This window comes from Numida meleagris, chromosome 12 (assembly GCF_002078875.1).
Source record: "Numida meleagris isolate 19003 breed g44 Domestic line chromosome 12, NumMel1.0, whole genome shotgun sequence".
Taxonomy (NCBI): Eukaryota; Metazoa; Chordata; class Aves; order Galliformes; family Numididae; genus Numida; species Numida meleagris.
This window is the reverse complement of record NC_034420.1, coordinates 6,526,406-6,543,056: the sequence shown is the minus strand read 5'-3', so window position 1 is coordinate 6,543,056 and position 16,651 is coordinate 6,526,406. Positions and strand designations below refer to the sequence as shown.

At 40.8% G+C, this 16,651-nt stretch overlaps 1 protein-coding gene across 2 annotated transcripts in view; it reads left to right on the top strand.

The window, feature by feature from the left end:
- Positions 1 to 8,559, top strand: part of LOC110405524 — a 10,949-nt gene extending 2,390 nt beyond the window's left edge. Inside the window, exons 1-7 of one of the 2 annotated variants that reach the window (XM_021410887.1) lie at positions 7 to 54; positions 195 to 266; positions 1,134 to 1,211; positions 1,303 to 1,404; positions 1,526 to 1,621; positions 2,330 to 2,474; positions 2,662 to 8,559. In XM_021410887.1, the coding sequence (XP_021266562.1) occupies positions 30 to 54; positions 195 to 266; positions 1,134 to 1,211; positions 1,303 to 1,404; positions 1,526 to 1,621; positions 2,330 to 2,474; positions 2,662 to 2,767 (624 nt within the window). In that variant the 5' untranslated portion in view covers positions 7 to 29 and the 3' untranslated portion in view covers positions 2,768 to 8,559. Of the gene's footprint in view, positions 1 to 6; positions 55 to 194; positions 267 to 1,133; positions 1,212 to 1,302; positions 1,405 to 1,525; positions 1,622 to 2,329; positions 2,475 to 2,661 lie in introns of those variants that run through there. The other variant, XM_021410886.1, reaches the window with a different exon arrangement.

Sequence of the window (16,651 nt, the reverse complement as noted above, 5' to 3'; positions counted from 1 at the left end):
CTTTTCCAGCCCTTCCACGGCCTCCTGTGATGGATCCAAGCAGGCATCCCAAGGGTAGGCAGTCAATTTTTATTGACTTTACAGACCCACATCTACATCCCCTGTCATTACCCAGCCACTTCATGACAGGTCGCTAAGGATGAAGGAGATCACAACATACACTGGGAACATTTCTCCTTTGTGCTTGCTTACAGCTGTCCTTGTTGGTGATGAGTACAGAGTTTCTTGGTCTAATCCTCCCCGTGAGCCTCAGGGTGATTCTGAGGGTAAGCTGCTTCAATAAATAAGCATTTCAGTGTTCTTTTCATGTGAAATTTAACTTCACCTTGAGGCGGGTAAAAACGGTAGGGGGATGCATGCTGATTGGCACAGTGCGAAAGTTCCAGTAAACGAGAGTTGACTCCACAGCATCTGTGATTGTGTCTCTCTCCCCGGGATGGGATCCTGGTTCTTTGGGGTCTATTAATTGTAGCACTGCGACATCACCTTTCCTTGACCAATGCACAGACACGGAAAAGAGTAGAGTAAGAACAGGTCAAGCTTGGTGATTTGCCAAGCGCCTTGTGAAAATGTCCTTGTGAGCCACTGCAGTCCTTTGCTGCTTCCAGCACCAGCTAAAAACCAGCTGGCATATTGAGGTTAAATTTAAAGCTGGTGTGGGCTCCAGGGAGCTCCTGACATCTCCACATGTGATTAGTTTTGTACCAGTGTGTTGCTAGTGCAGGTAACTCTTTGAAAGATGCTCATCAGTAGAAGAGAGAGATGAGTGCTGTAGAACAACCTTGTGCTTGAACTGCATTTGCTGTTATTTTGATCAGAAGAATTGTAATGACATAGTTCACTGGAGAGTCTCTGTCCTGTGTTTGTTCAAAGATGTGGCAGTAGGTGATGGTTATCCAGCTTTCCAGCTGCATTTCAGTGCTGAACCTCCAGGAGATCACATGGATATGTGGCTTTTTACTTCCTTTGAGAGCTTTCAGGCCAAATTTGAGACAGGTGTCTCTGCAGGTGTGAAAATTTAGACCTGCATGTGTGTGTCCTGTCACTGCATGATCCGTGATAGGTTCTGCTATTCAGTTATGTTGATATTGATCACAGTACATGATGGGAACTTCTTATGTTCTCATGTTTAGTTACAGATGTGCCCCCCGAGAAGGCTTTTCCAGGTCTTCCGCGGCCTCCTGTGCTGGATCCAAGCTGGCATCCAAGGGGTAGGCAGTCAATCTTTATTGACTTAACAAAATAAGCACTGCTTATCTGTATTCTTTGGGGGCAAAATTTAACTTCATACTTCATGTTAAGGTACTCAGAGAGCACATTATACAGCTAGAAGAGGAAAAAAATCCCCAAAGAAATCAGAAGCCTTGGAGAAAATGTTGAAGGAACTGGCGCAGGCAGCATCTGGTGAGTCCCAAATCTTTTTCTCTTAAACTTTATTGATGTATTTGTAGAAGACCTGCCGCCTGAAGACAGCATTCTCCTGATGAGGAACACATAATCCAGCTCTCATGCTTTCTTTTTAAAGATACATCTGCAGAAACTATGCAGAAGGAAGGAAGCCGTCGCATGCCGTCAGTTTCTGGTGTAAAAAGAAAGGCAATGCACGCAACTAGCATGCCATGTAAGTGCTGTTCCCTGGCCAGCCAGTGTCACAAACCAGAATCCCTGTGTGTTAGTAGACCCTGGCCCCCGCCAGCCCTCATGTCAGCCACTAAACCTGAATGTGTCAGTACAGAGCAAGTGCTGCAGAAGAAGCCAGGAATGGCTCGTGAGGAATGGCTGTTGTCCCTGGTGTGTGGAGATCAGTGCCACCAGTACGCTAGAGAGATGCTTGTAGTCCTCTGTGGAGTGCTTAGACATTTTCAGCTTGCCACTGTACCCAGTTCCCAGGGTCTCTGGAACATTAGGAATGCTCCCTTTTAAGAACTAGACTACTTGAGGGCTGTAATGCAGACCATGCTGCCCTGGGGCCAGCTTTCCCTCTGCTGCTGCTAGGCTGGAGTCTAACTTCTAGCCTGGGGGACATCCTGGGAGAGCGCTCAGGAGATGTATGCTTGGGAAAGCATGAGCATTTTTCCTTCAGCTCTGCTCCCCTTGGATGGGGAGCTGGACTCCCAACACCCAGCTCTAGCCCACAGTCTGGAGGAACAGATCGGGGCAGCATCGGTGCAGCCTCTCACTGTGATCCTTCTTGTCCTTTGTTGCTAAGACACCACAGATGGAGGAACTCACCACTGCATGAGAAGATCTTTTGGGCATGTGAAGCAAACAGTGAGGTTATGTGTAGTACAGAACATGATATCATGTTGAATTTTCTCTTTTCCTCTAGGGGCAGACTCTGGGAAAAATACAAAGGCAGTCAGTGACAAACGTCAGCGGTTGTACAGTACAATGTCTTTTGTGGTCCCGATGGCGCTGCTGTCTTTGCGTCTGATGCTTTTAGTTAACAAACTGCTCCAGAAGAAAAGAGAGCTGTGAGTTGGCTTTTCCCCAAAAGTCTTTATTGCTGCAATTGGCAATGAAACCCCTGAAGTTATGGTATCCTGGATGGCCAAGTCAGCTGTTGACAGTACTCTGCTGAATTCCTGTTGTAAGATTTTTTTAAACTGGCTTCTTAATTCCCACATAATCAGTAGTATTTTCTGAAATCCATCCTTACAGAACGGAAGAGAGTGAAGAGGGAGCACCGGGACAAGCTAACACTGATGCTGCCTCGACTGGAGAAGATCAAACTGGAGATGCAGCATCAAAAGAAGAAACAAAATGACACTCTTACCCAAGAAGACGAGACAATCAACAACAGCCTCAGTCCGTGCCCCAGCACCTCTGCACCAGAGTTCACTCAGCTTTACAGCAACATGAGTGCAGATGCCTCACCTCTAAAAGCATGTCCCAGCAGCTCTCCTGTTGATGGTGGCTCTTCTCCAGACATCCACGTTTCTTTGGATTCACCTCAGCCTGACCACTTCTTGTGTCCCTGCTACCAGTACCAGCAGGAATACTGTAGTTCAGAATATGATTCTTTTCTAGAACAATGAACATGTTCTGGCCAAAACAGTGAGTTCTTCCCTCTTCTGTCGGGCTACAATGCACGGAGCTGGGGTCAGCACAGGATCTGAGAGGCAAGCTGTCACAAAGCTTCACATAGGTGAGGGACTCCTTGGTCCCAACATCTGCCTGGTTTCCCAGCTTGGGCTGCCACCAGGCACTAACCCACCGGAATGGTAAACAGAGCAGGTCCCCTGTAATGAAACGCAGAAAGGTACCTCTCAGAAGCTGCAAGATACATCCTCCTGATAAAATGGTCATTTGTGCAGAGGGAATGTGCTACACATGTAGGTTCAGCATCACAAAGCTGCAGATCAGCCTGGGGCACATTTATGGGGGAATCAGGTATTCCCTGCCAGGGACACAGGCTCTCATCCCCCTCAGGCTCCATGTGCCTGAGTCACAGTGGACAGTGCAGAGCTCCCCTCCTTCCTCACACCAGGCCCACCAATGCCTGCCTCCACCCTCCATGCCTCTTTCTGCAGAGTTGGATAGGGAGGTGGGGCCTCCTCCCAGCCCCGCTCTCCCATGCAGCCCTCCTCCAGTGCATCCCAGAGGAAGGGGCCGTGAAGACCCAGCAACTAGCACGGGAAGCAATGCTACATGTGGATATTTCCCAGACTTGATGTACCCGGTCCAACAAGGCTCACCAGCAGTCTGTGGCCACCACAGCCTGAGCATGCATGTCTCTGCACGCTTCCTGGCAGATCCCCTGCAGCTGTCAGAGGCCAGAGATTTGAGCCTCCCATCACTCTCCCCCAAGACTGTGTCCAACAGACCTGCAGAGCTCTGGGGCAGGGCATGTCCCAGCTCGCTGAAGGCAGATCACCCCAGGAGGGAACAGCTGTTCCTTAAGGTCATCCTGCAGCAGGCCAGTGAACTTGGTCTGTGCAGAGGTGTGCAGCACCCACCCGTACAGGGCTGAGAGCCCTTGTTCCCCAGCCTGGGGAGGTGAGAGCGATGGGAAGGGAGGTGTGGTGAGAGGAGGAAGAGAGGAGAGTCCCCTCCCTGCCCCGCGCTGCCTCTGCTCCCTGCCCGCGCTAACTGCCAGGCACGCCCCGTTTGCGCGTCCCGTTGGCAGCGCTCCCTAACGGCTGCTGTTACACAGGCAGGGGTTGGCTGCCGTCGCTCCCGGCTCTACCCACACCATGTCAGCACCCGGGGCGGCACAAACACGGCTGTTGTCCGCTCAGGGTGGAGCTGCCGCGCTGAACAAACGGTTCTGCCCGGCAGGTCAAGCCACGGTTTTGGGGGTTGGTTCTGTTTACCTCTCTGCCAGGATCCCTCGTCGCAGTCGGTCTTGGTGAGGTCCTCGCTAAAATGGCGATTCTCGTGCCGAGCTCTTCTCCTGATAGAAGGATTGACGCTGCTGGCAGGGTTTCCTACGCAGCTGAAGGAGATAACACAAGGGATTACTTCAGCCCATTGCACAGCAGTTCCCCTGGAGCTCCAGGGACATCTCCAGGGAGGCCGGTTGGTGGCAGAGGAAGGGAGGCCTTGGGCTGGGCCTCTGTTGCTGCTCAGGGCTGGCTCCTGGGATGTGGGGAACTGCTGGCAAGTGGGCTGTGCTGCAGCGAGACAGCTCTGCACAGGAGCAGCTCCTCTGTACGGAGAGGGAAAACAACTGAGAGCTCACCGACGGAGGAAGTTTCATAGACTCATGGAATGGCTTGGGTTGGAGAGGACCTTAAAGGTCACTGAGTTCCAACTCCAGATCACGCTGCCCAGGGCCCTGGCCAGGGCCTTGGGCATCTTTAGAGATGGGGCACCCACAGCTCTCTGGGCAACCCAGAGGAAATGATTTTTGAATTTTTTCCTGGAAAAAAATAATGGTAAAGAGACAACTTCTTCAGGCAGCTAAATCTGCTAATGATGAGCTTCATTCACAGTACTCTTTAGTATCATGTTATCATAAGAAATTATGTAGTGTAAGGATCCAGTGTCTGTTGGAAAATACTCCCTTGAAGGTGTTCAGTTAGAGCATAATATTACACAACTATAAAAGCAAACAAACAAAAACACAGAATGACATAAATCAATTATTCATGCATTCCTTTTTGCACAGATGAACCTGACCCACCACAGTTGCTCATAGAAGTTACTTTGATTACTATGACATTTTGACTAGCTTATTGTAAATGACATTCTTTGAATGGCAGACATCAAACGGTAAAGGAAAGTGGCTACTTGTAATGTGAGGGAGCATTACTTTGCTGAAAGCTGTGAATATAATGAAACTAATTTTCCATATGAGATAGGTGCAGCCATAAAGAGCTTTATGGCTATATTCTGAACAGCTGCTTGGGTCTTTTCTAATTGGAAAGATGCATTGTAGACAAACTAAATTGGACAGTGAAATATGTTTTATACTTGTATAAAAATTATACAGGAATAGGGAGAAAACGTACTAAATGAATAAGCAAGAAAAGTTTCTTAGCTAGTAAATGAGTGAAGATCATCTGACACCAATATTAAATTTTACCATCTAAAGACTGATTCTGTTTTGTGGCTCAGTAAATTCACTACAGTGCACATCTTTGGGGTAGGTAAATGCATATTTTGGAAATGATTTCCTTTCCCCTTTCTTTGTCGTCTGTTCTATTTATATTTTCAGTGCATTTTTCCAGACTCAGGAAAGGACTGGAGGACCTAAAGTGATCTTTGATTTTAAGTGGAGGCAATTATGTTTTGCCAAGTAACTCTTGACCCCAGTCATTCAGTCTCTGGGACCTTGATGCAGCTCAGATGCTGTCAGCAAGAGATCCCTGATGTTCCTGATTGCCCAGCACCCATTGCACACCTCTGAAGAGTATAGTGCTTCAAAAAAACATTTCAGATTGTAGCCTTCTCTGTCAAGCAGGAATGCAGGTCCAAATCCAGTCAAAAATGAAAGTGAGCACCTCATGTCCCCGTGTAATCCCACTAATCTGAACCTGTTCATGCTTTGTTAAGCTGGGACTGCCTACAAAGTGAGCGCTTTTTTTCCCCTCAAAATCTTAATATCAAACACGGTTTCATTCATCACTGATTAAACTGCTGCAAACATCCACTAATGCATGTAAGAGAAGTCCCTGAAATGCAGGATGTGTTCTGATACATAAAATAAACTTCGTTTCAGTTAGTACTTAACCTCATTAAAATATTAAAAACTGAAGCAAATACACATCTCTGACAAGCAGATTTTTACCTGCTCTCTTTGTTTTGTGTAATAGTTACTCCTCACAGTACAAATGCAATTAAGTCAGAAAACAAATAAGCAAATGCTCCACTTTCATCTGGGGTTTTCGCTGATAACTTCGTCCTTGCTTGCCAGGCCTGCCAGGGCTCCATAGGGCTGTTGGGCCTCACTGGCCCCTGTGGGCAGCAGTGTAAGGTGGGGCAGCCAGGGCAGCCCTGAATGGTGTGACACAGACCTAAGCTCCTCTTCTTGGGAAGTGGAGGCATTAAGGGGTAAATCACTGGTCAGTAAATTCCTGACCATCCTGCAGAAAAAGAGATGCCCTCAGACACTCAGTAAGAAAGTGCACCAAGATGGGAAAGGCAGCCCATCCTGGGCATTCTGTGCAGATGGAATGCTCACCTGAAGTGCTGAGGACTTGTGAAGGAGGCTGGTAGGTAATGTGTCATTTCCCCTGAAATCAGCGCAGCTTTCAGAGCGCTGTGGGTTGTTGCTAGTGCAGTTTCCACTGTCATGGAAGGCATAATCTTTGTTAACACACTGTTCTGATGTAACAAAAAGCTCTCCCTCTCAAATCTGAATCACCAAAGTATGCTTCACGTGTTTAATTTTTATCAGATAAATTCTTCCTTACTTAGTAAAATTAACAAAGTATCTACAAATTTGTCAGTTAAAATACAGGATCTGGCACTGATGAACCTTTCCAACAAATTTCGAGAAAATAATTTCAAGTTGTAGGTAGGATTCAGTTCTATAAGCAGGATCCAAAGTAGTTTAGATAGGTACCTGAGCAATAAAATGATCAAAACTCTGTCTTGTATCCTCTAGAACAAATTCACGAACACATGATTAGTTTCTGGGATTTAGGAAGTCTCCTATTATCAGGTTATTTTGAAAAATTTATTCCAATATTTTCTGAGCTGCCTGCTACATAATATGAAGTAAATAAAAATCCTGGGAATGCTTCTTTGATATGGCATTATAGTGGATAATATATATTTTTGTAATTTAGCAAAATAAAAAAAATACATAAAAAACGAATAGGTGAAATCTTAGTAATATTCCTGTTTTTTTGCTTCACAGACATCATCTTGAAAAAAGATGAAGATACATAGTAGCAAAAAAGAATCATTACTGTGCTTAAGATAAATTATTGGTTTGTTAATTATCCACATCATTATATTATGCTTTGCTTTCAGTAAAAAAGTGGAATGACTTCAGCTTCCTATCATTGAATCTTTCACCTGCACAATTTAAAAGCCTCTCCTATCAGAATTTTCCCCTTCTCCTTCTGAACATTTGTAGATTTTCATATACTCTCCCTTTTTAACTTTCTTTTGCATAAAACAAACAGATGAGATTTTTAGTATGTCTCACCTCAAGACAAGTTACGTTGTCCCATGAGCGTGGTTTCAAATATTTCCAGTAATTCAATATCTTTTCAAAGCCCCAGCTTATACTTCTAAATATCTCATTCATGTTGACAACTAAAATATTTCGCTTTAAATTTGTCCAAGAGGTTATTAACCATAACCCTAGACTATTTTCACCATCACTGTATCACCTTTTCCATTTTGTATGTGACCTACACTATTTAATCTTGTATGTATAGTTTGTGTTTCAATATGATGCCATTGGCAATTATCTGAGAATCTGTCCAGTTTACATTTTACATTATAAAAAAAAGGAAAAGCTTTTGTCTCATTACAGCCACTGTGTTTCACAGCATAGATTACACAAGTGAGTCTACTCTGGTTTTCTTTTCACACAATAAAAAATGCATCCTGAATTCAAGTGGAAGTTCCTTGGCAATGTTACAAAATTTTGGATAGTAACTGAGCTCCCAAATAAAGTGTTTGATATTGGAGAAATGAGGCATGAAGTGCGGTAAACAGCTTCGAGCCAGGAACTAGGAGACACTCGTCTTTCCTTCGGACTCGTAGTGGCAGAGCGTCTCTGATGGTTATTGCTGTGAATTTAATGTGTGGATGCATAGTGCAGATCTGATCATGTAAAGTAATTGATTAGTATTTTCTTTCAAATAAATGCAGAAGCCTTAAAAAGCCACAAAAAGCAAGTAGTCACAGTTATAGAAATCTTTGCAATCCCAGTTTAACAGATAAACTATTTTCACGTTGAAACTGGTGGCTTCAGCAATGAGATTTTCCATTTCCACACAACACAGAGAAAATAACTACCATTTAAAAGGCTATCTATTTACTTCATTACTGTACGTGAGCTTGGATAAGAGAGTATCAACAGAATCCTTCTACTATTGAAAAGCTTGCTATTGACCTTTTTAGTTTTCCTCCTACCACTTTATGTAATATCAAAATCTAAAAATGCTAACTTAGGCCATCTGTTCTTATTCCTATTTCCAGCATTCTTTTTTGTTTTTGTTGCATTCCCTCAGTTTAACTCATTTTAGCAGTACCGAAACTCATTCTGTGACATTTTGCTACAGGGAAAACCCATATTTATTTCTATACAATTTAATAGACTCAATCAAACAATGAATATTCAAATTCTGGAAATAGCAAGACTTGAAAAAGAACTGTGGAAAAAAAAATCTACTAATAAACACAGAACCAAAATGTTAGAGAGCAGCTGTAATGAATGTTACAAAGGAGAATGAGTATTATAATTAGCTTCTAGACGCTACAGAGAAATATAGGATACACTGCCCAGATCAACAAATGGAATAAAGAAAAAAATATTTAATTACGCTAAAAATGAATGGAGATAGAACTAAAAAAACTGTAAAGTTTTACAGTTTAATAGTTTATTCACTGCCAAAAGGAGAACAGAAATGATGAGAAATATTTGCATATGTGGATGACATTTTGAGCAAAAAAAAAAAAAAAAGGTGGAGGGAGAATTTTCTATTTTAGCATTTTGCTTTCTATGCTGGGGAGAAGGATAAGAATAAGTGGCAAAAAAAAGCTGGCCTAAACTTGGCTGGTATTACCTTTGGGATGCTGATGCCAAGAAATCCCCAGCTGCTTAAGCACATTTTCTGTCCCTACTTTGAACAATGTAAAAGAACCAGGGTTGGGAACGTGATCTGACAAAACATATCTGAAAATTCAGTTAAACCATCCATAAACAAAATGAAAGGATGCAAATAAGCAAACATGTTGTCATATATAAATAACTCTGGGTCGTGTGCGGTCATCTGTCATTTAAAAGAGGCTAATTTATTTGTTTTCCCAGGATTGCCTATCACAGATGTTGCAAGAGAAATTTTCCCCCCTGTCTTTCTGCAGGATTGTGACTTCAACGTCCACTAGGGAGGATTATTTTGAGAAACAGTCTCTCCATCTGTTGTCTCTTTCAAACAGTGTTAAGCATTTTTTCTCCTCACTGGGAAGGCTGTCCATATATTCCATTTCCGCCGTGCAGCAGAAGCCTGGAACACCTAGGAAACCTAACCAAATGGAGCAGTTTCAAATATCAATGTTTAATTGAGAATAAGAATAGATTTACCTTCATATGGAACATTATAAAGAGCGCACCTTTTAATGCATCATAACCTGTGGCTTTTAATTAAATCCCTTGATATCTCAACAATACAGTCTGCTGCAATAAAAGGCCACTTTCTGCTCTCCCTCCCAGCAGTGAAGCTTTGGTGGAGACGTGTGGGAGCTGGCAGTACGGGGGCGCAGCGTTGCTTTTTCACATCCTTCAGGGCAAAAATACTCAGAGAAGTGCTAGGGCAGCTGCCTGTTTCCATGCCTGGGCGCTTCAAAGCCAAACTCTGGGCCGCAGGGTAAGCTTATCTATTTCAAGACTAGAAAGAAAGAAATTTCACTTGTAAAAGCTAATGTCAGAGACATTAGGCTAATTAGCTTTAAAACAAGTTAAAATTTCTGAATTTTTGACTTCCCACTGAGGACTGGGAAATTTCAGTTTTAGATGTGAACTTGTGAGCTTAGCCCCACCTCTCTGAGTTTTTCTTCAAATCTGTTTCTTAGGGTTCGATGAATTATTAATGAAGAAAGAAAGAAGGAAAGAAGTGCCCTTCTGCCTGTGGTTATGCAAACACGCTACCTCAGAGGCACAACGTGTTGCTTCTGTTGCTGAGGGTGTTGCTCTGAAATTATACGAAACTTAATTAAAAAGCATCTCTGAAAAAATTCAGCCACTTTATTTTGAATGACTAATTTAAATAAGGATACTGGTGTCTGCTGCTAGACATACAGACATAAAAGCATCAAATTAGCATTTATTCCTGGATACATACTGAGATCCCTGTTGTTGACATCGTCTGACAAATAGGAAAGTGTACAGTCCATTAGTTTCTTGGCTTTTTCTCTGGGAAAAGTACAAAGCATTAAATCAATATATGCTGAAAGAAATAGCTCAAAAGTTTTAAGATCTTGGTTTTAGCTTCTGAGACATCTTTCTAAAATAATGGGAGTGTGTAAAATTAACCCAATACCTAAAAAGTACTCTGTCTAAAGTTTTCTTGCAGTGTCAGTTCACTAGCAGATCAGTACCACTTCATTTTCAACTGGACAAATTTGGGGATTCTCCCATTTTAATTTCTACCTGATCTTATGTATTTGACAGTGGTAGTAGATACAAGGTATTGTCAAAAACAAGTCTTATAGTAGTTATTTTAATTCCATTTTTCTTGTCTTGCTTTAGTTTTTATTAATATATAACTTAGTATTTGATTTAGTCCAAGCCTTTGGAATAATAGAGCACACATTGCAAGGCCTTCAGACTTCAAAATAAGCAGTGCCACCTAATCATGATTATGATGTTATCAATTTTAATAACAGCACGATTGTTTAATAATTACCATTGTTAATCATTATCCTAACCTGACTAGACATTATAGTGTTTTATATGTTTACATTTATTTAAATGTCTGTATTTTTGCAGTTATTTCTGCTCTAAAATTAGTTTCATTTACACTGAAGATCTAAAGGGATCTTTTTGTGCTTTTTTTTTTCCTTTTTTCTTTTGCCAGCAGAAAGTGTACAGAGCACACAGTCTACAAAGTGGGCACCCCCAATTTTTTTTTTTCTTCAATGTAAAAGAAATAATAACTATAGCTTTTCTCAGGCTGGTTTTAGCTAGCAGTGTACCCAGACCCCAGATTTCAGCCTGATGCTGTCACATGTCTATATGGCAGGCCTTCAGAGATATTTCGTGTTTTCAGTCCCAATTCTGAAAGCTTTATAGTGCTGAAGAAAGTAAAATACTGAATTAGTATAATTTCTTATCGTCCTGTTACTGCATGGAGTCATAGCAGCTCCTGAAGCCTCATTTCATATGAACAAATAAACTGTGGCAGCCAATAGGGGAAATATTTCTTTCACTATACATATGACTTACTGAGTGACACATGGATGATATAGAACTATAGCACTATATATTTGGGGGCAACAGTGTTCTTGAAAACTTATAACTGTGAGGAAATCTGTTAATATGTGTAGAAGCTCAAATCAAGACTGCAGCTGAGATCATCATACAACCTACATTTCTGTGGAAAAAGAATGATTTGGAACTAATTTTTATTATTAAAAAGTCCGTATAATTTATAGGTGCTAAAGATGGTAGTGTAATAGGATGATGCTAATATTTACTATCAAAAAAAAAAAAAAAAAAGGCAAGAAAACAATCAGGGAAGGGAAATAAGGGAAATAAATGCATGATAAGTCTCTTGCAGACCCACCGATCTGAAGAGATTTCTGATGCAGTTACAGTTCTGAGTATGTTGTAAGTAATGCCAGACCAAATACTGTGAAACGCAGTAAGTTTATTTTAGAAATACGATCCTGAAAATCATTACTTAGCAGTGGACTTTCATGTCAGAAAACTGAACTTAAGAGGGAGAGATGAAAAGAAGCTATAGACTTTATATAACATCCTAGGAAATCACTTTTTTTCTTCATTTTCTTTTGATCTTGTAAGCAATACTCCCCATTTCCCATTATTTTTTCTCCATTTGCTTTTTATCTCATATGCCTAATTTATCATTACCTTTAAAATGTGTTGTTTTCCTCTTTTTTTTTTTTGTCATCTAAATCATTAAAAATGCATCTTTTATTTAGAAGGCTTCAAATGTTTCACTGCCCTTTAACATACTAAAGGAATGAATTTCTATGGGTTCTTACAGATAAAAAGATATCACCTTTTTACTTTTATGTTTAAAAGCTTATCTGAAAAATTCTCTTTTGTTTAATTGCAGTCAATTTTTTAATATAAGCCTTCAGCTACAGTTTATATACAGCGCTTCTCTATCAGTCACTGGAAACAGCATTGATGGGACCTTTATATACCTGTTTGACTTCAGCAAATTGTTCCAGTGTTCCAAGGTTCCTACCACGGGACTTATTTTTTTTTCTTCTGAATTATCTAAAGATAATTAATCAGTAAGAATACACGCGGTTAGAAGTTTTCTTATGCTGTGCACATACTGAAAGCTAACCTCAAAAAGAGTATGTAAACAGGTTGAATGATGACTGATCACCGTTGTACTGGAAATGATTGAGCTGAACTCATCCCACTGAAAGTACGTAGGTTTCTTTGAAAGTAATGCCTGCTATTTATTTCCATGAAAACTACAGCAGATACAAAGAGCACAATAACATTATTTGACAGAGCAAATTTTCAGCTAGAAGACACTATTCTTCAACATAGTCACCAGCAGTAGCTATGCATTTTCGCCAGCAATGAACAAGAGCCTGTGTGCTGCACCAGCATTGCTGATACGCTGTTTCACAGCTGCTATGACAGCAGTGTTGCTAGGAAAATGTTGCCTACTCAGTCCATCTTTCATTGCCCCAAAGAGATAGAAGTCAGAAGGTGTCAAATCTGGACTATACATGGGTGTGGTAGGACAGTCCAGCCAAGATTGGCAGTGTGCTCCGTGGTCTTCAAAGTATTACAGTGCCTGGGGTTACCGTGTTGCAAGAGAAAGGTTGTCTTCTTCTCTGGCCTGACTCTGGAAGTTTGAGCCTTCATCTTAGTCAGTGTTGCAATGTGGCGGTCAAAGTTGATGGTTTGTTTGGGTTCCAGGAAATCCAGAAGGATAACCCCTTTCCTATCGCAAAACCCTGCACATCACTTTACCTGCAGAGAGCTGCGTCTTGAACTTTTTCTTCATTGGGAATTCACATCTCACCAGTCAGTGGACTGTGGTTTTGGCTCTGGCTCATAGTGGTGATACCACATCTCATCATGGGTAATGATGCATTTCAGAAATGTCACCTTCAGCCTTATATTGGTTCAGCACGTCCTGACAAACTTGCATGTGGTGTTTTCTCTTGTGTGAGCATTTGTGGGACCCACTTGCTGCAAACTTTGAGATATTCCAACATTACCACTATCATTTCCAATGCATTGAAGCTGATATTCAGCTCCTTATGCAGTTCCCTGATTGTAATCTGCAGATTCGCATGGATAAGCTTATCGAGGTGTTCTTCATTTAGTGGTGGGACAGCTGTGCTTGGCTGTCTGGAACATGGCATGTCTTTCATTTGTCTGTGACCACTGCTGAAAGACATCACCCATTGCCTCACTGTGCTCACATCCACTGTCTGGTCACATTCAATAAGAATCAATGAATGTCAGTGTGTGCATTTTTTTCTGGAAGAATTCAGTGACACACTTTTGCTTCATACACACTTCCCTGTCAGACGCCATTTTGTCAGACTGCCCCTCTGCAGCCATCTGTTGCACGGCAACAAACAGTGCCACTACCTGTCTGCTGTGCCTCACTCTTTCAGGAATGAGAGAATGAAGACAACTCTAGTTTATTCCTTTTCCCCTCATTTCAGTACTTGACTAGCAGAAGGAGGAGCTGCCTTCCTCGGGTGGTCTCATAGAATCATAGAATCATAGAATTAGCTAGGTTGGAAAAGACCTACAAGATCACCTAGTCCAACCATCCACCTACCACCAATAACCCCACTAAACCATGTCTCTCAACGCTATATCTATATCTGCTTTCTTGAAAAGCAACTGGTCTTTAACTTAGAGATTTAGCACAAGGTATGGGGAGAAAGCTGTAGTTCGGATACAGTTTTTTGACCTGAGCTTGTCCAATACAAACATACTCAAAATACTACGTGCAAGAAACCTTGCTAAGATGAATACATACATGAATATATATCTATATATGGGTCCTGAAAATAGCACTTTTCTGAAACTCTTGTGGAGTTATCTCTTAGGCATTAATGATGTTGTTTAGAAAAGAACCATTATTGTGTTCCTCAGAAAGTATCTTGAGCTGGTGATTTTTTTTCAGAGAAGAGTTAGTGTAATGGAGCTGGATCTTTGAGCATTACAGCAAGGGAAAGCTTTCTCAGGGTCAGTGGCTGGGATATGTGGAATGCAGTTTGCTGAAAGGGTTTTGTGATCACAGAATACTAGATATTTATAGAAAGAAGTACCTTTTGTTACAGCTTTTGCTGGCAGAAACTTGTAAATCTAAGTACAGCAAGCGAGCTCATAGTCAAAAACATATTTTTGTACTGTTTTAACACAAGATCAAAGCATATAAACAAACACAGCATTTTGGGATTGTGTTATGGTTGCATTTAGGCTACCAGAATTGTAAGTCAGATGCTCAGAAATCAATGGCTTGGAATAGAAACCTAATGAAAGAGCTTAAATAAAAATATTACTGAAAAAAAATGTACAGTTTATATAAAAACCTGAAATAGTACTGTATACATATTTTAGAAGATAACACCCTGCCTTTTTAATTCTTAAACTCTAAAACAGTTCTAAAAAACATAAAATCACATCCCAGACAGTACAATATTTTGGCTTTTTAAAAAATTCAGTATGTTGAATCCTCTGAGAAGTTGGACCCAGCATGACGGCTTTGTCCAAAGGTTTATTATTTTTACCTTTTTCATCTCATTTTTCTTTTATTCTATCAACTTGTGTGAATCATCTTTATTGTAATAAATAGCACTGAAACAAAGCTTGAACCATACTTTCTCAGTTAAATAATAAAGTCTTACTTTGCCAACCTAGGATATCCATCTTGTACACAATGATATGCAATCTAACTCCATCCAATATTTGCCAGGCAAGAGTAATAGTGATACTTAATATTACAAAGTGATTAATATAGCTATATCACAATAAATAATTAGATTTATTACATTTGCCAAAATAGATAGGACTGTATTTGGATATATGGTACAGTATAGTTTTGAGTTTATCTTCTTAGATCTGATACAAATGGATAGATCTGTGCAGTTGCTGTTATGTTCACTTAGAATCAATTAAATACAAACTCTTTAAAAGGACCAGATTTCCTCTTCATTAAGAAGTAAATAACCATCTCTAAACTAAAGAGTGTAATTTCTCTTCAGCACACATCCTTACCACTCCTTCACAAAATATCTGTGGGTATCTGTGGATATTTTCTGCAAATGAATTAGAAGAGAACTAGACCTCGAGGTGTTCTAACTGGAATCTCCACCCACAGGCCCTTGGCTTGGAAGTAAATGGTCAGAACTGGCAGTTCCTGCTCTAGAACAAAATTTTCTTTGTCACTGAGATAATAAACTAATAAACTAACAGGAAAACGCACCCACCCATATGCAGTCACAAACATATGTACCCTAATAGCCACTTAAAAATGAGCTACCTTTCTTCTAAGAGATGAATCTGTTCTGCAAGAATCATTTTATTTCTAGGTGCTTTCAGTTTGAATATAAATTTATATCCCTGTTGAGCAGAAAATACATTAAAAGTTAGGCCTCAGGAAGAGTGTCATTTTGACTTGTGTTAAAGCCTAGAACACCATCTGTGGAACACTTTTTGTTGGACTGTACTTTGCTCAGGAATTCAGTATTCACAGATTTTCCCAGTGCTTGAACATGCTAGGGCAATTTTGGAAAAAAACAAAATGCTATCAGTGTTACTACTACTACTATTACAAAATATATCTGTAACTTTAAACAAATTTTTATTGTTATCATTGTTGAATTCATACCGTTCAAACATTTCGTCGATTTTTCGAAGGATCAAATGATGAGTTGATGTGTAATTAACAATGTCTGCTAAATCATCACTAGACAGCTTAGATGCCAAGACAATGTTTCCCTTTTTTTTTTTTTGCCTTTAAGAAATACCTTTATCGTGACCTATAAAAGCCAGTGTTACATCTTCCCCGAGTTTTATGCCACTTGAAAGGTAGCAAATTAGCTTCAAGAATGTTTTGTTGCTGTTGTTTTTGTTTGTTTGTTCGTTTTTCTTGTCTAAAATGTCACAATAAATGACAAGCTGATACAGAAAGGACTTCCAGATAGGGAAAAGATAAATGCAATCTTTTCTGGGGATAATTTCGCAATCTCTTGACATTGGCAGTGTATATATTTTCACTTTGGCCCTTCCCCTTCCCTTCCATTTTTTCTTTCTGCAAGCCAAAAGGGGTGCTACCAGCTGTGG